Consider the following 24,314-nt stretch of genomic DNA (forward strand, 5'->3'; position numbering starts at 1 on the left):
GAAGATGCTGAGAGTTCTATATCTTATCTGAAGGCAGCAGAAGTGAATGTTAACCTAGGCCTAGCTTGAGCATCTGTGGCCTCAAAGCTCACCCTAGAGTGATACACTTTCTCCAACAAGGCCACCTGTATTCACACCTGTATTCACACCTCCTAATAGTGCCACTCCCTATGGGCCAAGCATTTAAATACATGAATCTATTGGGGCCATTCCTTTTCTAACCACCGAAGAGATATTTGTGGCCCTTACTCTTCAGTGCAAAGTCAAGGATAAGATGAAGTTGTATATTCTCAGATAAATATAAAGGAATTTTGTAAGTTCTATTTAATATGTAGCTCTGGAAACAGATGTAGGAGTTCTCTGTTTCTGTACTCAAAGAGATACTTACCAAGTACTGTAATATAGAAAAACAAACACTTAAATAGTGACAACAATATAAAAATACTGTAAGACCTTGTTTACATGGGCACATTTAGTAGTAATCTCTGCCTTATCTAGATTCTCAAATTACTAAAATGGTATAACTACATTGTGAATAGTGACCTGGCTTTCTCTAAAATCATAAAGATAATAATGACATATATCAGATATCATATGCAGAATTGCTGTTGAGCAATAGAGAGTTGAGGAAAACAGTATTATTGAAGAGTGAAGCCAATGGAATTTTATAACAACTTCATATGCTATATTAACCTAAGTTTTACCTAAAGATAAGCAAACTATAAAGAGAATAAGTGGTAGCATGCATAGTAGCTAACTCAGGATCCCAGATTATATCACATAAGTTGAAATTCTGACTTTACCATTTATTTAAATAGGCCTAAGCAAGTTACTAGAACTCTATCACTTCAGGTTTTTAACCATAGGAAATATTTTCTTCATCCTTGAATTTATTATTAGAATTTGTGGTGGTTTGAATTTAAAAACATGACCCCATAGGTTCATAGGGAGAGGCACTATTAGGAGGCATGGCCTGAGGACATGTGACTTGAGGGAGGAGGTGTGTCACTAGGTGGTGGGCTTTGAGGTTGCAGAAACTCAAGCCTGTTTATTGTGTTACAGTCACTTCTGCTGCCTTAAGATAAAGATTCAGTTCCTTTTCTAGTACCGTGTCTGCCTTCATACCACCATGAGAATATGAATTAAAACTCTGAACTGTAAGGCAGCCCCAAAGAAATGTTTTCCTTTATAAGTGTCGGCATGGTGTTTTCTCACAGCAACAGATATCCTAAATAAGGCAGAAGTTGGTACCAGGGGCTGATGTATTGCTCTGAGAGGCTTGATCATGTTTTTCTTTGGAAGAATCTTGATTTTGGGACTTTGTATTAGAAAATCAGTTGAACAGTTTAAATGAGGCTTAATGGACTATACTGGTAGAAGCACAGAAGAGAGTGATGATGAGGGTGATTTGAACTGTAGGGATCTGGCTCAAGATGTTTTAGATGGGTAGAATTTCAGTATGTGGCCTAGAGACTGTTCTTGTGATATTTTGCCAAAGAATATGTCTGTTTTTTGCCCTTTTCCAAAAAGTCTGCCTGGGGCTAAAATGAAGAAATTTAAATTTATTGTATTGGCAGAGTGTGGTATCTTGAATGCAGTTGGCTCCCATAAGCTCATATGAAATAACATTATTAGGAGGTGTGGCTTTGTTGAAGTAGGTATAGCCTTGTTGTAGGAGTGTGCTACTATGGAGGTGGGCTTTGAGGTCTCATATATGCTCAAGCTCCATCCAGTGTCTCAGATCACTTCCTGCTGCCTGCAAGTTAGGAGATACTTGGCTACTTCCTCAAAACCATATCTGCCTTTATGCCACCATGTCACACCATGATAATAATAGACTAATCCTCTGATAATGTAAGCCACCCCTATTAAGTGTTGCTATGGTCACAGTGTCTTTTCACAGCAATATAAATCCTGACGAAGACAGAAGTTAGTACAAGGGAATGGGGTATTGCCATATTAGGCCTGACCATATTTTTTGTTTGGAGGAATTTTACTTTGGATTAGGAAAGCTATAGATTGCTTAGTGGGCCATATAGTAGGAACATGGAGGACAATTATGCTGAGAATGATTTTAACTGTGGGTGGGTTTTTACTATGTTGGCCAGAGATCATTCTTGTGGTATTTTGGCAAAAATATGGCTGCCTTTTGCCCTTGTCCAATGATGTGAGAGTCTTCTGTTTTGTGTTGATTTCATTGGTTAAATAAAGAAACTGTCTTGGCCCTTTAATAGGACAGAAAATTAGGTAGGTGGAGTAAACAGAACAGAATGCTGGGAGAAAGAAGCCGAGTAAGGCAGTCGTCATGATCCTCCCATCCGACACAGACACAGGTTAAGATCTTTCCTGGTAAGCCACACCTTGTGGGGCTACACAGATTATTAAGAATGGGTTAATCGAGATGTGAGAGTTAGCCAATAAGAGGCTGGAACTAATGGGCCAGACAGTGTTCAAAAGAATACAGTTTCCATGTAGTTATTTTGGGCCATAAGCTAGCCATGTGGGAGCCAGGGTGGCCGGGAACGCAGCCCACCGCCCCACCCTCAACAGTCCAAAGAGTCTACTTGATGCTAAAATGAAGAGATTTGGATTAATTATACTGGCAGAGGAGATTTCAAAACTATCTATCTATCATCTATCTATCTATCTATCTATCTATCTATCTATCTATCTATCTATCTATCTATCTATCTAATTTTCCATTACTGGTGTTCATGCATATAAAGATTTATAGGGAAAAGGAGCAAACTGAGGAGAAAAGGAGCACCAGGAAGTGGAATGGAGCTAAGTCCTGTGCTTAAGGAGATAAATGGATTAAAAAATGGGATAAAGGGAATTGTGACCTCAGGACAAGATTGTACCTGGCTAAGTTTCCCACTTGTGAAAAAGAATTAAGGAAAAGCTTAGGGATGGATATGATGGCGCACACCTTTAATCTCAGCACTCCAGAGCCAGAGGTTGATAGACTCTGAATTTGAGGCCCACCTTGTCTATAGAGAATGTTTCAGGACAGCCAAGCTTAGGCAGTGAAGAAAACCATTGAAACCAGAAAGCAAGTAAAGATGTAACTGAATGAGAGGGGCACATGCCAGCCCTAGCAAGCAGTAAAACTTGGCAGTTTGGCCACATGATTCTGACATTTAGAGTCAAGGATATAAGAAAATATGTGATCTGCTTTTAATTTTGATTTTACAGAGGACTATAGTTGAAAGATTTCTACGAGTCTCAGAAGAGATTTTAGACCTTGACTTTTAAACAAGTATGAGACTGTTTTAGACTATGGGAACTTTTGAAGTTGGACTAAATGCATTTTGCATTATGATAAGCCTTTAAGCATATGGGGGCCGGGGAATAGAATGTGGTGATAATAATAAAAATGGCTCCCCTGGGCCACTATTAGGAGGTATGGCCTTGCTGGAGTAGGTGTGTCCTTATTGAATGAGGTGTGTCACTAGGAGGTTGGTTTTGTGGTCTCAGAAACACAAGTCTGGCTAATGTGTCAAGTCACTTCTGCCTACAGATCAAGATGTAGAACTCACAACTTCTTCTTCAGAACCATGACTGTCTGCTCTGCAGTTTACAATTGTGATCAAAAAAGATTACAGGTACACAATAAATACAGATTCAGACAGAATAACCCTCTGAATGTGTCACAGTGTATTTAAAAATGTATGTAGGCTTTAGATAAAAAAGAAAATGGGTATGGACAGTTAAAGAAACAAATAGTTTTTAAAAATAAAAGTAATATGAAAAAGTCTTATAAAGCTGGAAAATACACAGAGAGTCTGGATTATGTATGTTATTGTGTTTACTTTGAATTTTTAGTCTGTTAATGAGCTAACTGTAGAGAGACATTTGATTGTGGGGGCTGCTAAGCTAAACCAACATGCGTATTTTAAAGGTATACTGAAAATTTGAGTTTAAGGATATGTTGCTTTGGAAAAGAGGTTCTGCATTGTTTCCACATAGATGAGAACCTGCGGATTCCTTCCAGGCTAATGTGGTTTGATGGAAAAAGACCCCGAAAGATAAACACTAAACATACTTTGCCAAAGAACAGTAGGCAGCAGTTTGGAGAAAACAATGTCCAAGTTTCCTGTATTTATTGCTTATAAATGTTAGTTTTCATTGAAAGGGGATAAATTATAAGCGGTTAATGGTTACAGTCAATCTGTTTCTAAAAAAGCAGGGGGATATTAGATAGAAATGAATATATTGGTGTAGACGTTGATTTATTACACATTTAAGGTTGATTTTGTTACACTGTATATGCATTTCTACTCTTTTTTAGGGTATTATGGTCATACAGCTCATTTAAAAATGTAATGTAATGTTAATAAATACAGATTAATAGTCATCTATAATAATCAGACTTTTACTTATGTTAGGTTTTCTAGATATTTCAGTTATATAGATAATCTTCAACACTTTAAAGACCTACAGAATATGCCATTTAAAAGGTTAAAAGGTTTTAAGAACTTAGACTTTTCTCGACAATGGCCCATGTCTGCTTCTGGTAGTACCAACTTAGAGAGGCTGAGGGGCACTGAAGAAATTTGTTATGAAATTTGCCTTCAATTTAACAAGACTAGCCATTTGGGCAAGAAACTACTTTTGCCTGAACTGCTTGATGGTATGCTGTATAAACTACTCATGCAGGACCCATAGAAAAATGACTGCTGTACTTTTCAAAAGATGGCATGGTCTTTCAGAGTTACAGATTCACAGAAAAAATTGCCAGACATTCTACAAGACACAAAATAAAGCAACTACTGAACTTTGCTAACACAATGCAGAATAGATCTTCAAATTATTGCTTCACTTCAGCCTGCCAGATATTATGGGCCTACAGGATGAAGAAGGGTGCCCCAACATTATGAAAGAACTATGGATGACTGTCTAGGCAGCAAGATGTCTCTGTTATTTCTAGAACTTTATAAGTTGCTTACAATGTACTTCCTGTTTACTTAGGTAATATATCCTTATGGAGTCTTCAATGGAGTTGAGGAGAGATAGTTATAGTTTTCCTTAGTTATGGATAAAAGATGAATTATATATTAAACTTTAGACTCTCAAAGAAATATTATAACTGTAATTCTTGCTTGACATGTATTTTATAATATTTAATTTTCTATGTTAAAGTTATAACCTTTTTTATTTAGACAGAAAAGGGGAGATGATGTGTGATTCCCATTAGTATGCTATGAATGTATTTTATTAACATTGGTTAATAAAGAAGTTGCTTTGGCCTATAGCAGGATAGAATATAGATAGGTGAGAAACCTAACTCTACAGAATGTTATTCAGATATAAAGAAAAAATTAAACCATGACTTTCAAGTAAATGGATGAGACTAGAAAGTATTACACTGAAGGAGGAAACACAGACACAGAAAGACAAATGCCCACATGTTCTCTGTCATCTGTGGTTCCTAGCTGTACATCTTCAGATGTTAGTCTATAGCCTCGAGTAACTTCAGAAACCAGGAAAAAAACATGGCAGGGAATAGAAGTATACAAGTAATATGAAGGTGGAAATGAGAAAACAGGAATGGGCATTTCTAGAGGAAACAGAGAGTAAGGTCAATAAAGATGAGTCAGTAATAAGGGATAAATAACACTAAAGATGTTTGAAAAATCAATATAGGTTACTGCTATCTTCCTTGGTTTTCTCCCAGAAGTTTGAGGTAAGTCCCTATTTCTGAAGACCTCATGTACTTTGGACATGTGATTCAGAAGATTTGAGTTGGGTCCAATTTGAAAGCCTTCACTGAAGACTAACTTTAAGAGTGCCAGAAGATTCTATGCAAGCTGCCAAAGGAGAAAACAATCAATGCTCTTATTTAGCCATGATACCAATAAACTATAATCATGACTCACATGGAAAAATATCTCAAAATGTGCAATAGTGATACTCATATCTTTGCAGCAATCAGTAGCTCTCTAATTAGATCTCAGGTGCACTCACCAATAGGAAAATCATACCTGGTACAGAAATAGAGCCAACTGCCCAGGGCTAATGAGGTCATGGATCTTAGAGGATAAATTTCCACTGCTATTTTATTAGACTAGTATACTTCCTAACCATATTCTAATTATGTATTCCTATATCCAGAATCTTTTCTTTGCTGCCAAGGGAGACTAATACAGGAAAACCACAACTGTTCAAAATTCATAGAATAACTGTAAGTACATCTATAACACAATCTCTATACTCAAGGATCATAAAAATTGTAGAAGACGGAGTGGGAAGATTGTAAGATCCAGAGGATCTGTTATAAGAGTGTGTCTTCTAGAAATAACAGAAAAGCTACACATCTATCCTATTACACTATGGCTGCCTAAACAAGACCAGAGCATGACAACACCAATAGACATGCTGTTGTGGAAGGGGAAATCTCACAAGGCTCCATCTCTAGACAGAGAACTGCAGACAACTAATAACTATTGAGAAAGAAAAGAATTAGTCTTCTTTGGGGGTGAGATCCCTAATTGGTTACCCAATACCAAGTGGTCTGTTCTTGAATCGTATACATAAAGCAACACTAAATGAACTCCACAGATCATGTATTTATGCCTATGCATATATGTATATGCACATACATACAATAAAAGAAAAAGAGGCCATTATTTTGAGAGGGAGTAGGGGGTGAGACATAGGAGGGATTAGAAGAAAGAGGAGAGAGGATGTTATGTGATAATGCTTTAACTAAAAACCCTTTATCTTGAGTTTTAATCAAAATTCAAAAATATGTCATAAACAGTTCGGTTGAGCTCAAACAGCTATAAGCGAAGGGATGAGTTAGCACTATTTCTGTAGTTATCAGGAGGAATGTTAAGGTGCTGCTGGACTTAAAGACAGGTACCACTGTAAACACATGCAAATAAGTTTTACTGTTTTGATTGGCTGACTATGATTTGTATTACTTTTTATTCTCTCTAAATTTTATAATTTTTTGTTTTAACATTTCAAAATTTTTTCATTAAAAATAAATATATAAGTATAGCATTTTGTGTTATCCAGGCAGTTATTTTATTTTTAATATATATCTACAGTTAGTATGCACGTGTGCATGTGTGTATCCATGGAGGCTGGAAAAATAGAGTTACAAGGGGCCACAAACAATCAGGTGTGGGTGTGGAGAAGCAGGTTTCTGTCCTCTGTAATAGCAGCAAGCACTCCTAACAGTTGAGCCATCTCTTCAGCATGATAAATTAATGTGCAATGCTCAAGTCAGAGTAGTAGCAGTTTTATTTCCTTAAATATTAATGGATACCTTCAAACTTTGCCCTTTCAGTTATTTGTAAAGCATAATAAATTACTTTATTGGGTAACTCACACTAATAGAGCCTATTGTTTCTTAACAATTATCTTTGATACCTGTAATTATAGGTATCAAATTAGCCTCCCTCTAGCTTCCCATGCCACTTTCTCTTTCAGCTTTTAGTGACAACTGTTCTACTTTCTCCTGTAAAATTAATCTCAAAACTTTCATAGAAGAATAAGAATCAGCGGATCTTTTCTTTCTTTGATGGACTATTTAGGAAAGAAAAAAAAATCAGTCATATTTTTAAAAATTTCACTACAAATATCGTACAACAAGGCATTTCTCTTTCACTCTCTGCTTCTCTTAGTCATAATTGTCTACAATAATAAGGTTGTACTTGTTGCAAAGAAAATTATGGGGATGAAAGCAGTCTTGTGACTGTGAGACTGAGTAACTAACAGAAGAATAAGTATATTTTTTTCTTGTTATCAAACCTTACATTCCAGAAGTTGAGCCAACATTTGCCGAGTTTTTATGCAGCAGAAGAAATGCATAAGGAAAACACGAGAAACACTTTCTAGAGATTACTAAGATCTCCTCCTTCTGAACTTCCAGATCTCAGAAGCCTCCCTAAAGATGTAAGGACAAGAATTTTCCCAGAGGCAAAAGCAACAGAAAATAATAGAAGAGACCTTTCACGAATAGACATTAAGTACATAACCTTACTGTATTCTGATACTTACATGAACTTGATGGTTGCAAGTCAGCACGCTGCTGTTCTAATAGACAACCCCAGTTGGCTCATATTTCTGATATTGGTCAGGTGTTTTTCAGTATCCAGGGAAAGATGATCGAGAGTCAGATAAGGACCAGGCAATCTTGACCATCAAGCCTTCTTTCTTCTCAAATTCTGGCCATATGATTCTGCCTGCCTGACAACTTTCTCTCTCTCTTTTTTTTTTTTTTTTTTTTTTTGCTGAGAAATTTCTAATGATCTGGTTGCAGCAACAGACAAGTGAAACCAGCTTGCAACTGATATAGCTTAAGTAGTAACAAGGCTTCTGTCACCTAGGGAAGGAACAAACAAAATCTGACTCATACCTGTCATGCACAGAGTACTGCCCAAAAAAGATATGATTAATTTATTGGGCATGGCAGAAGACTCGGTTTATAAAAGTACAAGCAATAGACTCTCAATTCAGTTTTCAGAGAGCAGACAATGGCTAGCAAGACGTCTGAAACAAATTAACCAGCTAACCCATGAAGTTAAAGAGCCCAGCAATTTTCCAGGGTGATAGAATAAGCTGATCATGAAAACATAGCAAAATGTGAAGGATTCCCAACACATCAGTAGTTTAAGATGACTAGAGTAGAGGAGAGGTTGAGGAGGCACAATAAGAGATGAACTACTGAAAGTAAAAGGATAACCTTATGAAAAGGACAATTTTTTTAAATTTTTATTTTTATTCTTTTTTAATTAAAATTTCCACCTGCTCCCCGTTTCCCATTTCCCTCCCCTCCTCCCAAATATTGCCCCCTCCCCCCACTCCCCTCCCCCTATCCCCACTCCTCTTCTCCTCCCCCCACACCATTCCCCCTCCCTCTTGATACTGAAGAGCAGTCCAAATTCCTTGCCCTGCGGGAAGACGAAGGTCTTCTATCTACGTCCAGGAAGGTGAGCGTCTAAACAGGCTAAGCTCCCACAAAGCCAGTTCATGTATTAGGATCGAAACCTAGTGCCATTGTCCTTGGCTTCTCATCAGCCTTCATTGTCCGCCATGCTCAGAGAGTCCAGTTTCAACCCATGCTTATTCAGTCCCAGACCAGCTGGCCTTGGTGGGCTCCCAATAAATCAGTTCCACTGTCACAGTGGGTGGGTGCACCCCTCGTGGTCCTGATTTCGAAAAGGACAATTTAAAAAGCATATATATATATATATATATATATATATATATATATATATACACACACACACACACACACACACATACACAAGCATATATCCACACACACATAAGGTGTATTAGTTATTTTTCTCATTGCTGTGACCAAATAACTGTTAAGAAGAAACTTTAGAGTGTGAGGATTTATTGCCCATAATGTTATAACTGCACTTTAAAAATAATTAGGTACATATTTGTGTATATTTATAAAAATAATCACACATTTATGCATGTATATTCTCATATATAGAAGTATAAGAAAATGAATGTGTTTCTATGCATATATGTAACGATGCATATAAACACACTTTCAATTATGAAAGTAAACTTAGCATGTGTGCTAGTGATGATACAAGCATATGTGTGTACTTTTTGTGTATACAGTATGGTATCTTTACATAATACATATGTATTAGTTATTATCCAAGATGATGTGACCAAATACCTGGAAAAAACAACTTGCAGGGATGATTTATTTGGCTAATAGTTCAAAAGAAAGTACATCATGGTGTGGCAAATCCTGCTGGTCACGTTGTGGTCAAAGTCATCACGCAATGTTCAATGAATGCTGATACTCAGTTTGTTTTCTCCTTTGTAATATTTTTAAAATCTTTTCAAAATTATACTTTTATTTTGTGTTTGAGAACTGCATACAATATATTTTGATCATATTCATTCCCATCCCTTAACTCCTCCCAGATACCCTCATCTCTCCCTATCCCCCACCAAACTTCTTGTGGTTTTGTTCTAAAATGGAAAAAAAAATATACAAAAACAGAGTTCACTGTTCTACTGTTGTGAAGAGACACCATGACCACAGCAATCTTATAAACGAAAGCATTTAATTGGGGGCTTGCTTACATTTTCAGAGGTTTAAACCATTACCATCACAGTGGAGAACATGGCAGAAGGCATGGCAGGCATGGTGCTGAAGAAATAGTTGAGAGCTCCATTCTGATCTGAAGGAAGAAAAGAGGCTTTTGAAAGCTCAAAGCCTACGGTCATGATACCTGTCCTCCAACAAGGTCACACCTCCTAATCTCCAATCCTTTCAAACAGTTCAATTTTCTGGTGACCAAACATTTAAATATATGAGCCTATAAAGACCATTCTTATTCAAACCACCACAGTCATCATAGTTTGCAGGGTTTATATCTGGATGAGATTGATTATTACTTTCTCTTCTGCTAGCATATAGAGCACCTTCCATCCATATGAATGCTAGCCAATAAGACTTCTAGTAGAGCATCTGTAGACTTCTACATAATCTATGACACAAATACATGATGTCTTCAGCAATGCGGTCTTACTTTCAAGTTCCAAAGGATAACCAACAACACTGGCTATACTTTCAATGTTGGAAGTTCTATGGGACCTTATTGACGAACAATATAAATGATACTATATCTATATTTATCTATCTATATCTATTAGAAAGCTTCTATGATATAGTAGGTTTCTATATGTTTTTTTTTCAAAAGTACTTTAGTGTTCCTCCCCTTTGGCATTGTCATTCACTCCATGCAGTGAATTGGTAAATATATTGCAATATATAAGAAGCATGGGGTTTTGGAGGATGGTCCCAAGGTTCCAGACATTTGCTAAGGTTGGAAAAAGTATATCAGTGTTAGTGGTTTTACAATGAAACTCTAAGAGGCCATTTTGAGACTGTGAATGTGAAGTAAAAGAGATCATTGGAAGTTGGAGATACCAGGGTTGTTCAACCTCCGCCCAGAAAAGCTGTGCACATGAAAAGGCATAAGTCCAAGGGAGAGGCTCACTTGCCTCATGTGGAATAACTGGTAGAACATTGATTATATCATGAGGGGCAGATGCTGACATGAAGCAACAGGTTTTAGGCTTTCCCCTGCTGGGCTCCAGCCTTGCTTTGGCACAGTATTTCCTTACCATGGTTCAATTTCCTACATATTGAATGAGAATATTTATTTTTGACATTGAGTATTTAAAGTATATAACACATCTGATTTGATAGTATCTCACAGTTAAAAGTTTGCTTTGAGTCTCAGAGGAGTTGTTTTTTTATTTTTTATTTTAGGCATTTGAACAGTGTTAAAATTGTTGGATTTAAAAGACTCCTAACACATTAAGTCCATTTTGTATTATGAGATGGCCATGGGCTTTTGAGGACCAGGGAGGAAATTTATGACTTAAAAGTAATGTTTTGGTATTTCAAATTGAAAAGGGGTAGACATGTGATAGTTAATTTTTGTTATCAATCTTACATAATTAAAAAAATGGACAAACCTCTAGATTTTTTCCCTTGAGGAATTTTCAAAAAGGCATAACTAAGTGGAAAAACTTACCCAAAATGTGGGCAGAACCCTTCCACTGACTGTGATCCTGGGTTGAATAAAAAAGCATAAGTATATGGATCATCACTTTTCATCTCTCTGCTTTATGACCCCATATATAATATGACCAGTGACTGGCAAAATGGAACCAAAATAGCTAAATCCAGTAGTGTTTCTTTGTCCTGAAGTCAGCTCCATCCTCTTCACCAAGGGCTTCTTGTAATGTTCTGTTGACCCAGGAGTCTGAAATGTCATAAAAATATTTCCCATACTATATAGCCAAGCAGGATGGTTACAAAAGCAAATACCAAAGAGATCTGGAGAAACTATGAAACACGGCCATCACTTTGTTCTTTGCAAGACAACTTCATGAATAGAAAGAAAAGTTCATTGGGAAATCCAACTGCCGAGACAGTCCCAGGAGGGGTCAGGGAGAAGAGCAAAATGATGCAGAAGCAAGCAGATATTGAGGTTCAAGGTGAAGATCAGAAAAGCAAAACAGTCAAACCACTAGAGACGTCTTACTACTATCAAGACTGGGTGACTGTAGACTGAGCCCTGAGACTCTATTTCCTCCCATCATATATTCCCCTCTAGTGCTTGGATGAAAGGTGGGTGACTCCCTAGTACTGAGATTAATGGTGTGAGTGAGCCACAACCACCTGGATTTCTTTCTGTATTGATCTTGTATAACCCAGGTTGGCCTTGAATTCAGAGATCCATCTGCCTCTGTCTCCTAAATCCTGGGATTAAAGGTGTGTGACACCACTGCCTGACCTTTTTTTTTTTTTTTTTTTTTTTTTTTGGTTTTTCGAGACAGGGTTTCTCTGTGGTTTGGAGCCTGTCCTGGAACTAGCTCTTGTAGACCAGGCTGGTCTCGAACTCACAGAGATCCGCCTGCCTCTGCCTCCCAAGTGCTGGGATTAAAGGCGTGCGCTACCACCGCCCGGCAGCCTGACCTCTTATGTCTTAGTTTTACCCTCTGATCTTCAGGCAAGCTATATTTATTAAAACATAAATAAAAATCATTATAGCGAACCATTATGTGGTTGCTGGGAATTGAAGTCAGGACCATTGGAAGAGCTGACAGTGTTCATCACTGAACCATTTCTCCATCCCAGAAGAAAACAGATTTTATATAACAGTCATCAAGAAGAGTATATAAGATGATATAGGCAGTCTGGATTGATCAGAAATTAGGATCCCTTAACCAATAGGGTTGATCTTTTTGAGAAGGTTAATGGAGGTTCCTATTTTGTAATATTAGTTTAAGATATGTTTCATTCATTTATGCTGTGGAATATTTGCTTATTGTTAAGAGACATGGGCTTGAAAGAGGGACTGCTGAAGTAAACCAGCCTAGCTATCTTTATATTTATTTATTTAAAAAGAAAAGAAACTATCCTTTTTCACTATACACACCAATTCAAGTTCCTGCTCCCTCCACTTTCCCCACTCCCTCCACTTACCCTCTCACCCCATCCACTTCCAATCCTCAGAGGGGACAAGTCACACTGCCCTGTGGAAGGTCCAAGGCCCTCCCTTCTATTTTCAGGCCAAGCAAGGCATCCAACCAAAGAGAATAGGTTCCCAAAAAGCCAGTACATGCAGTAGGAATAAATCCTGGTGACACTACCAGTGGCCCTTCAGTCTGCCCCAGCCATGCAACTATCAACCACACTCAGAGGGACCAGTTTGTTCACATGCTTGTTCCTTTCCTGTTCGGCTGGAGTTGGTGAGCTCCCACTAGCTCAAGAAGACTGTTTCTGTGGGTGAACCTTTCATGGTCTTGACCTCTTTGCTCATATTCTCATTTATCCCACTCTTCAACTGGACTTTGGAAGCTCAGTCTAGTGCTCTAATGCAGGTCTCTGCCTCTGTTTCCATCAGTAGCTGGATGAAGGTTCTATGGTGATATTGAAGACATTTATTAGTCTGACTACAGGGCAAGTCAAGATCAGACGCCCTCTCCTCTATTGCTTAAGGTCCTATCTGGGGTCATCCCTGTGAATTCCTGGGAATTTCTCTAGAGCCAGGTTTCTGCTAACTCTAGAATGGCTCCTTCAATCAATTTATCTCTTTCCTTGTTCTCATCTCCTTCCTTCCTCCATCTCTACTATCCCATTCCCTCAAGTTCTCTCACCCCTCCCCTTCTCCCCCTTTCACCCTTCTTTCTCCCCCCCCCATCATGCCCCCAGTTTTGGCAGGTGATCTTGTCTGTTTCCAATTTCCAGGTGGATATATATTTGCTTTTTCTTTGGGTTTACCTTATTTCTTAGCTTCTCTAGGTTCATGAACTATAGGCTTATATCCTTTGTTGATAGCTAATGTCTACTTATGGGTGAGTACATACCATATTCATCCTGTTGGGTCTGGGTTATCTCACTCAGGATAGTGTTTTTTAGTTCCATCCATTTGCATGCAAAATTCAAGATGCCATTGTTTTTCTGCTGAGTAGTACTCTCATATGTAAATGTGCCACATTTTTTTTTATCCATTCTTTGGTTGAGGGGCATCTAGGATTTTTTCAGGTTCTGGCTATTAAAATAAATAAAATAAATATGCTACTGTGAACATAGTTGAACAAATGCCTTTGTAGTATGATTGAGCATCTTTTGGGTATCTTTTGGACATTTGCGATTCTTCTGTTGAGAATTCTCTGTTTAGTTCAGTACCCCATTTTTTAATTGGGTTATTTAGAATTTTAATGTCTAATTTCTTGAGTTCTTTATATATTTTGGAGATCAGTCCTTTGTCTGATGTGGGGTTGGTGAAGATCTTTTCCCATTCAGTAGGTTGCTTTTTTGCTTTTTTGACTGTTGCAAGGAGGAGTGGGCTGTATCCCAGCTGCCTGGCTAACTTACACCCAAAATAATCACACAGAAACCATATTCATTAAAACACTGCCTGGCCCATTAGCTCTAACTTCTTATTGGCTAATTCTTACATCTTAATTTAACCTATTTCTTTTAATCTGTATATTGCCACATGAATGTAGTTTACTGGCAAGATTCTAACCAGCATCTGTCTCAGGCAGGAGATCCATAGCGTCTCTCCCTCTGCTCTTCTTCCCAGCATTCAGTTCTTCTCTGCCTACCTAAGTTCTGCCCTATCAGGCCCAAAGCAGTTTCTTTATTCATTAGCCAATAAAAGCAAGACATGAACAGAACCTCCTACACCAATTGACTGTGTCCTTTGCTTTACAGAAGCTTCTTAGTTTCAGGAGGCCCATTTATTTATTGTTGCTCTCAGTGTCTGTGTTACTGGGATTATATTTAGAAAGTGGTCACCTATGCTCATGCATTGAAAACTACTACTCACTTTCTCTTCTATCAGGTTCAATGTGGTTGGATTTATATTGAGGTCTTTAATCCGTTTGGATTGGAGTTTTGTGGAAGGGGATAGTTATGGATCTATTTTCATTCTTCTACATGTTGACATCCAGTTATGCTAGCACCATTTGTTGAAGATTCTTTTTCCATTGTATAATTTTAGCTTCTTTATAAAAAATCAGGTGTTCATAGGTGTGTGGATTAATATCTGGGTCTTCAATTTGATTCCATTAGTCAACCTCTCTGTTTCTATGCTAGTACCAAGCTGTTTTTATGACTGCTGCTCTGTAATAGATATTGATGTCAGAGATGGTGATGCCTCCAGAAGTTCCTTTATTGTACAGGATTGTTTTGGCTATCCTGGGTTTTTTGTTTTTCCATATGAAATTGATTATTGTTCTTTCAAGGTCTGTAAAGAAGTTTGTTGGAATTTTGATGGGGATTGCACTGAATCTATAGATTGCATTTGGTAGGATTGCCATTTTTACTATGTTGATCCTTCCTATCCAAGAGCATGGGAGATCTTTCCATTTTCTGATGTCTTCTTCAGTTTCTTTCTTCAAGGACTTAAAGTTCTTGTCAAATAGGTCTTTCACTTCTTTGGTTAGTGTTACCCCAAGATATTTTATGTTCTTTGTGGCTATTGTAAAAGGTGATGTTTCTCTAATTTCCCTCTCAGCTTTTTTATGATTTATATATAGGAAGCCTACTGATTTTTTTTTTGAGTTGATCTTGCATCTTGCCACATCACTGAAGGTATTTATCAGCTGTAGGAGTTCTCTGGTAGAGTTTTTGGGGTCACTTATATTTACTATCATATCATCTGCAAATAGCAAAAATTTGACGTCTTTCTTTCCAATTGGAATCCCCTTGATTTTTTTTTTTTGTTTTGTTGCTATTGCCAAAACTTCAAGAACTATGTTGAAGAGATATGGAAATAGTGGACAGCCTTGTCTTGTTCCTGATTTGAGTGGAATCTCTTTGAGTTTCTCTTCATTTAATTTGATGTTGGCTGTCGTCTTGCTGCATATTGCTTTTTATTATAATTTAGATATGTTCCATTCCTTTATCCCTGATCTTTCCAAAACCTTTATCATGAAGGGATGTTGGATTTTGTCAAATGCTTTTTCATCATCTAATGAAATGATCATATGTTTTTTCTTTCAGTTTATTTATATGATGGATTACATTGATAGATTTTTATATTTTGAACCAGCCCCACATCTCTGGGATGAAGCCAACCTGATCATGGTGGATGGTTTTTTTTTTTTTTTTTGATGTGTTTTTGGATTAAGTTTGCCAGTATTTTTTGAGTATTTTTGCATCCATGTTCATGAGTGAGATTGGTTTGTAATTCTCTTTCTTGGTTGAGTCTTTGTGTGGTTTTGGTATCAGGGTAACTGTAGCCTCATAAAAAGAGTTTGGCAATGTTCTTTCTGTTTCTATTATGTGGATCACTTTGAGTAGTATAGGTATTAGCTCTTCTTGGAAGTTCTGGTAGAGTTCTGCACTAAAGCCATCTGGCCCTGGGCTCTTTTTGGTTGGGAGGTTTTTGATGACAGCTTCTATTTCTTTGCAGTTTATAGGTCTATTTAAATTGCTCACGTGGTCTTGATTTAATTTTGGTATATGGTATCTCTCTAGAAATTTGTCCATTTCTTTTACATTTTCCAATTTTATGGAGTACAGGTTTTTGTAGTATGACATAATGTTTCTCTAAATTTCCTCAGTGTCCGTTGTTATATCCCTCTTTTCATTTCTGATTTTGTTAATTTGTATGTTCTCTCTCTGCCTTTTGATTGGTTTGGATAAGGGGTTGTCAATCTTGTTGATTTTGTCAAAGAACCAGCTCATTGTTTCATTGATTCTTTGTATTGTTTTCTTTGTTTCTATTTTATTGATTTCAGCCCTCAATTTGATTATTTCTTTTATTCCCCTCCTCTTGGGTGAATCTGCTTCTTTTTGTTCTAGAGCTTTCATCACTTATGTGAGGTTTCTCCATTTTCTTTATGTGGGCACTTAGTTCTATGAACTTTCCTTTTAGCACTGCTTTCATAGAGTTTTGTTCTGGCAAAACTAGTAGCTAAAGGCATGCCAGAAGGTAGTGGGTGATATTTAGAGCTAGTCCTCCAAACAGTCTGGAAATGGGGTGTGTAGCATCCCAAAGAATGAAGCACTAAATGCTCTTGTTACTGTGAGAGCCAAAGTTATATTTTAAGTTTTAATTACTGTTCTTAAGAGATCCATGAAACAAAAATACCTCCAACCTTCAAGTCCCTTGCCCAAGTAGAGATTCTTCCTGAAATTCTGGAGGGTATTTTTTACATAAGATAGCAAGCCATATATTTTTCTCCCCAAACAAGTTTGTTTGACTCACCTGCTGTGGATGAGCTTTCACCACATGTAGGCAGAAGGTATGTGGACAGGATTACGTCAGTATGTTTGCTTATCCATGATTGGACTTGCCTTAATAAGCCTCTGAAAAATGTGACTTGTGGTCATTTTATGGGAACTCTGTAATGAGCCTGGCCAGAGTCCATCACCTTGGCCAGTATTAAATAAAGCTTGCTTCATCTTTGCCTCAAAATTGTGGTAGTGGTCTTATTCTTAAATGATGTGATTAACATTTTTTTTTTTTTTTGGCTCCAGCAAGATTCAGGCCACCTGAAGGGCTATCTAACAGGCCCAAGCTTGGCAAACATAGCACCAACAGGTTTTGCCTTTTGTCTTTCTCTCCTTTGCTAAAACCATTAGATTACATTCATAAAGCTAGCCCTCAAGTGCTATCCCTACATTTGGCCACTGACTCATTCCTGAGACTCAAAGGTCTTACAATCAAAATCCTGTTGAAATGTTCTTGATTTCTCCTTGGCTCCACTGTGTCCATCTTTTTGTGACGTAGCTTAGCAATGTGAAGTCCAGGGAACACCCTCGTCTTTTGCCCCAGCCACCTCTAGCAAGGGGAATCTTCTCCCTCCATTCCAAATAAAAACTCTAATGCACACCCAATGTTACTGATGCATCCTAACACTCAAAAATACTTTATCCTCTCTGAAAAAACTAAGCAAAATGGCAATCTTTATAATTATATGAGCACAAGGATTGAAGAAAGGATTGTTTCCTCCTCATTTCCCACCTCTCCTTTCTACCTGTCTCTGCTTGCTTCTTATTTCTGGCTATCCAACCTACTTCTCTGCCTGCTTCTAATTGCCTCTCCAAGATTTCCCTGCATTCTTCTTTCTCTCTGTTTAGGTTTCTGTGGTATTTTGAATGTAATTGGTCCCCATAAATTTATAGGAAGTGGCACTATTAAGAAGTCTGGCTTTGTTGGAGTAGGTATGACTTTATTGGAGGAAGTTTGTCAAGTGGGATTGGGTTTTGGTCTCATGTATGCTCAAGTCTTGTCCAGTGTCTAAGTCCACTTCTTGTTGCTTCTGATCAAGTTGTAGCCAGCACCATGTCTCCCTGCAAGCTTCCATGTTCCATGCCATGATGATAATGAACTGAACCTCCGAACTGTAAACTACCCCATCAATTAAATAATTTCCTTTTGAAGAGTTTCTGTGGTGATGGTGTCTCTTCACAGCAATAGAAACCCTGACTAAGAGTTTCTTTCCCCAGGAACAGCAATATAATTTATGTCCCTGTCATCTCATACCTTCGTTGCCCTCTCCCTCCTCATCAGCCACTTTCTTAACATTTTCTTCTGCCCTGAAACTAGATGTCCATCTACAGACTATGTTATGTCTTAGCTCTCACCTGTAGTCTCAAGGCTTCTGAACTCCCTCTTCAGCTTTCACAAACACAGATTGCCTCAAATTTCATATCCTATACTTCCAAAAGTTTATCCCCACTTTCCTTCAGAGTAACTTCATTTTTCATCCTCTCTCTCTCTCTCTCTCTCTCTCTCTCTTTCGGACCACACGAACACACACACACACACCTGCCCTCAGATGGTCCTACAGAATCTGGATAATGACTGACATAGTCTCCTATTCCTACAGAATCTGGATAATGACTGACATAGTCTCCTATTCCAGACCAACATTACAGCTTCCTTGATTCTCCAACAAAAATACCCTAATGTCAGTAGGAAGCATCCAGAGAGAATAATGTCCATGTAATTAATATCCAGTGAGCAAATAATAAAACAAAAATGTGGGAATGAGGCATAAACATTGCAAACAAGTGTTCTAAGGTGTATGAAAGTCTGAAGACGTGGAAAGCTAAGAAAGTTCTGAGGGTCTAAGAAAATGACTTAAGGTATGTAAACGCAAGTTCTCAAAATATAGGAACAATATTTAAGGTATGTGAAAACTGGGAATCATTTCAGAATTCTTTCCTCTTTTACTATGTTGTTATGTTAAGACCCCGAAAGTTCAGAGTTTTAGAACTGATCAGTAGAGTTCTGATGAGCTAGTAGAGCACTGACTACAGTTCATTTACAAGTTCAAGATTTAAAATTTTTTTATAAATATAGACTTAAAGGTGATTCTCATCAGGTTAAAAACATCTCTGCCCAATCTATATACTTTCTAACCCCAAGCCATAGCTTTTGCTATAACTTGAAGGCATGAGTTTGCTCCAGCTGTTTTACAGACACCTGATAGCTGCCTTTTCTACAATGTGAATTTTAGTATAGATTACGAGTAGTGGTAATGCTAATATATGTAGTGACATTTCAAATGTATTTTATTCTTTCTTTCTTTCTTTATTTTGGATTTTTTGAGACAGGGTTTCTCCGTAGCTTTTTGGTTCCTGTCCTGGAACTAGCTCTTGTAGACCAGGCTGGCCTCGAACTCACAGAGATCCGCCTGCCTGCTTCTACCTCCTGAGTGCTGGGATTAAAGGCGTGCGCCACCACCACCCGGCTCTCAAATGTATTTTAATAAATAAAGACTGCCTGAAGATCTGAGAGTGAAACAGTCCCACTGGTCAGCCCTACAGATAAGATTATAGGAAGACACACCGTTAATCCCAGTAGCCACCCTGGTTGCCATAGAAATAGGGTGGTGCATGCCTTTAGTCCTAGTGGTGCATGCCTTTAGTCCCAGTCCTGGAGAGGAATATAGGACAGGGTGAGATAGCATCCAGAGGCAGTCTCCTTCTGAGATTCCAAGAGGTAGAATCACCATTTCAGGCTGAGGTCAAGGTAAGAGCCATTGGCTGATTGTTTTGCTTTTCAGATCTTCAGGTTGAATCCCAATTTCTTACCCTGAATTTTTATTAATTGTGCTTCAAATATATTAAAAATTTTTGTAAACTAAGTATTCATATAAGCATCAGGGTGCTGGAGGAGTCATAAGACTTGGACTTACCTGATACAGGACAAATGGACTCCAGATATGTACAATCTAAGTTTACCACCTATTATTAATCATCACTTCTCCTAGCTTTCAGGGTGGAAAACAAGTAATACATATCTCTTTTTGAAGAGATAACTTTGTGTATTTAATATTCATGGTTTCCTAGTGCTTTTCTGTTAACACAAGTACCTACGTCTCCTCTGTTTTGTTTGTATGAAGGGAAAATACTGGCTGTAATAGAGGCCAAAGTTAAATGCTCACATGCATGGCCATTCTAACTAACATAGGCAGTCATAAGTGAATTATAAAGATAGTTAACAGAGGGCCAAGTAATAAGGAAAGCCATATTATTGTGTCCTCATTGTTTCTCCAAGGTCTCGGCTTGATAAGTTAGTCTGGTTGTCTCCCCAAAGTTATTGGCTTCGTCTTCATCTTGAAACATTTCCTCCAACGAGTTAACTGTCCATGTTCAGATGCTCTGGGATGTCGTCCACATTGGATGTATTGAAGCAGGAAACATTGGGAACTTTATTCACTTTCTGGAAAGAAACAAACATAACCTTACCCTGACGTTACAAAAACATCAGGCCCTTTCCACTGATTAGTTTTTAGATCTTTTCATTTACCATGCACTTTAGGTTGCATCTCCTTTAGGGAAAAATGCTTTTAGGCAGCAGAAAAAGTATTATCCTTTAAAGTGAAAACAAAGATAGCATAGCAAAATGTAGCACAGTATTAGGGATTTCAGTGCATGTATATAACATCTCTTTATTTTTAAAATCTGTAATTTAAATATTTGTTGGTGTCATTCCACAATAGCTTGATCCTGTGGACTATAGGGGGTTTCAGTAACGTAATTAATATCTTACAAACTACAAAATATTTTAAAGCATTTTTTAGTACAACTGGGATCATTGTCAATTGGTGTGGGACAATGGTCTGTATTCTGTAAATTATATTTTAAATAATTGCTGATTGGCCAGTAGCCAGGCAGGAAGTATAGGTGGGACGACCAGACAGGAAGTAGAGGCAGATCAAGAAGAACAGGAGAATTCTGGGAAGAGGAAAGCTTGGTATGCTGTCATGATCTGGCCACAAAGCAAGCAAGATATGACTGCCTTGCTAAATAGGGTACTGAGACAGGTGGCTAACATAGACAAGAATAGTGGGGCTAATATATGTTGTAAGAGTTAATAAGAAAATAAATAAATAAAAAAAGAGAAAAAAAAGAAAAAAGAAAAGAAAAAAAAAGAGTTAATAAGAACCCTGAGGCCGGGCGGTGGTGGCGCACGCCTTTAATCCCAGCACTCGGGAGGCAGAGGCAGGTGGATCTCTGGGAGTTCGAGGCCAGCCTGGTCTACAAGAGCTAGTTCTAGGACCGGCACCAAAGCTACAGAGAAACCCTGTCTCGAAAAACCAAAAAAAAAAAAAAAAAAAAAAAATAAAATAAAACCCTGAGCTAATGGTCCAATCAGTTTATAACTAATGTAGACCTCTGTGTGATTTTTTTGGGACCTAATGACTGTGGGAACTGGGAAGGACAGAAACATTGACAACAGTTAATATTTAGTTGTAATTGGAATCCAAAAATAAAGTTTAAAATTTGACAAAGTCAAGTTTTACATGAGACACTATGGTATTTTCCTAGAGCTCCCAGGGCCCCATGCCAGGTCTGGGACAGTGTTCTGTGGCATACTAACTGGGAAGTGGCACTGTGCATGCCTGTAGCGCACTCCGAGCATGGGTCTCTACACAAGTTAACAGTAGAGAAGTCACAAGACACAGACAGCCCTAGGTACAGATACTATGTTGATGTTAGAACCACCCACTAATTATGCATTAGAAGCTTCGAATACTGTGTGAAATAAGCCTTCAGTACAGCAAAGGCGCTCATGAATCTCCTCCAACTTTCTCTCTTGTCATAGTCTGATTGTTCATGTCAGACCAAAGGAAAGCACAAAACTAAAACAACAAATAAAACCTACTTAATTAACAATGGAAACTAATTTCTAAAGGTTTAAGTTTAAGGATTTAAACAATATTTAGGATTTTTGAATTTTAGAACAATTTTGAGTTCAAGAAGACTCTCCTACCAGGTAAAAGGATATTCAGAAGTACATGAGAAATAACCACAGAAAATTTTTTTACCTACTTATGAATTACAAAAATAGGAATAATTTCAAGGACTGGCTGTAGGTTCTGTATGTCCTAGTTACAAATGTTCCTGTACTAGATGTTGGGACTCTTTTAACTTTTTTCCATGAAGGGGCTGTTGATCAACCTATACTGTGTTATTCCTGCTGTGTGGGAAACAAAAAGCTAAGCACTGAGACAGCTGAGCCTTGGAGCACAGGTGGGGCTTATGGAGCCTCGCCTGCCACTCCATGGGACTCATGGTTCTTTATAGATCCTGATCTGTCTGCATCTGAGCAGTGGAAAAGGACTCCCAGCCAAGACTTGCCAAGATAATGTCCTTGAGAATTCTCTCTCTCAAAATGATCTTCCTGGGAGGGTCTGAGCATAAATTACTGTGCTCTAGCTTGCAAAATAATTGACAGGAATTTTATCTTGCCTTTCATGGGCTCTCTTTACATTAGTTCCTATGTGCTTCAATTAACAAGATCCATGGCTGCTTATTTAGGAAACCAAGGATTGAATTTTACAAAGTTGCAGAAATGTTGTTTTGCTTATTTTGCTCTCCTGGATCTTAACAAACATTTCAATAATTGTTTAAAATGCTTTTTCTCAAAGGACAGAGAAGAAACCATTTTATTCTCTCATTTGTGGTTGCAACCCCTTGGGTGAGAGAACCAAACTCCCACTCCCTGCTTCTATTTAAGAAAAAAATTCTTAACTCTTCTGAGGGTTGAGTTCCTCACTTTGCACATCAGTTTTTGGGGAGGGATCTCTAACATCATGGCAAGTAGAGTGATGATCTGGGTGAGAAAAGAAGGTAGTTTGACTCAACAAGACTCAGTAGTGGGTATTGTTTGAAACTTCAAGAGTCTAAGACCAGAGTTTATTTTAGGCGTGTGTAAGGAAAGCACAATTTTAAAAAAAGTTTCCCAGTGATAATTAACTCAATTCCATGTGCACACTGAGCTAAAGCGAAAGACACAATTGCATCAAAATTCTTGTAAACTACAGATGACATCTTTCATGAAGATAGTTTCTATATATTAATTAATGAATTATGCTCAAGGTAAACAAAGCTCAAGGTAGGAGTCTAGGAAAGACAGCACTTTAAATTGACTGAGACAAATAGGCTCAAGATAAGGATCTTGGTGCAGCTGCTGTAACTGGGCCACCCCAGCACAGAGGTCACCAGGCTAATTGAGTTAATCAACTCAGTTCCCAAACTTTTAGGCAGAAAACAGATAATACTTTTGAAGAGACAAGACTGTGTGTTTAACATTCCTGGTTTTCCTAGTGCTCTTGACTGCAATGTCACCTCTCCAGCCCCATGTGCATGCACTTTTACTGAAACATTTTAGGACTGTATGTTATTGACAAGTCGAAAGAATTGATTATAGAAGCTTTTCTTCTTGGGTTATCAGTTCTATACTCTCATCATTGTCCATATAGAATATATGTTTTTATAATAAAGACACGGCTTTTAGCTTTAGACATGAGCTAGATGATTCAAATATTTAACTTTCATGAGCACAGTTTATAATTGTTGCTGGTCTGGTTCTTAGTGGCATTTACATGGTTTTAAAAAATACTATTAAAGGGGCTGGAGAGATGGCTTGAGGCTGGAGAGATGGCTCAGAGGTTAAGAGCACTGACTGCTCTTCCAGAGGTCCTGAGTTCAATTCCCAGCAACTTCACAGTGGCTCACAGCCATCTGTAGTGAGATCTGGTACCCTCTTCTGGCCAGCAAGCATACAGATAGACAGAACACTGTATACATAAATAAATAAATAAATAAATAAATAAATAAATAAATCTTTAAAAAAAACTATTAAAATTTAAATGAATGTGTGTTTAATTTGACCATTAAAATTTCAGTTCAATATGTCAGAGATCAAATTTTAAAAACTCACACATCTCTTGAAAAGAATTCAAGTAAACAGAGAATTTCAAGAATATGTGAATTTAATAACTGCCTTCCCATCAGTACCAGGAAGCTTTATTATAATTGTTCAGTGAGA

General features: G+C 37.7%; 1 protein-coding gene across 1 annotated transcript in view; it reads right to left on the minus strand.

Moving 5' to 3' along the window:
• Positions 1-10,083: 10,083 nt before the first annotated feature.
• Positions 10,084-24,314, minus strand: part of LOC130884337 (selection and upkeep of intraepithelial T-cells protein 2-like) — a 38,959-nt gene continuing 24,728 nt past the window's right edge. Inside the window, exon 10 of the mRNA XM_057785441.1 lies at positions 10,084-10,169. Coding sequence (XP_057641424.1) covers positions 10,084-10,169 — 86 coding nt within the window. The remainder of the gene's footprint in view (positions 10,170-24,314) is intronic.

The sequence above is a fragment of the Chionomys nivalis genome, chromosome 11 (assembly GCF_950005125.1).
Source record: "Chionomys nivalis chromosome 11, mChiNiv1.1, whole genome shotgun sequence".
Classification (NCBI taxonomy): domain Eukaryota; kingdom Metazoa; phylum Chordata; class Mammalia; order Rodentia; family Cricetidae; genus Chionomys; species Chionomys nivalis.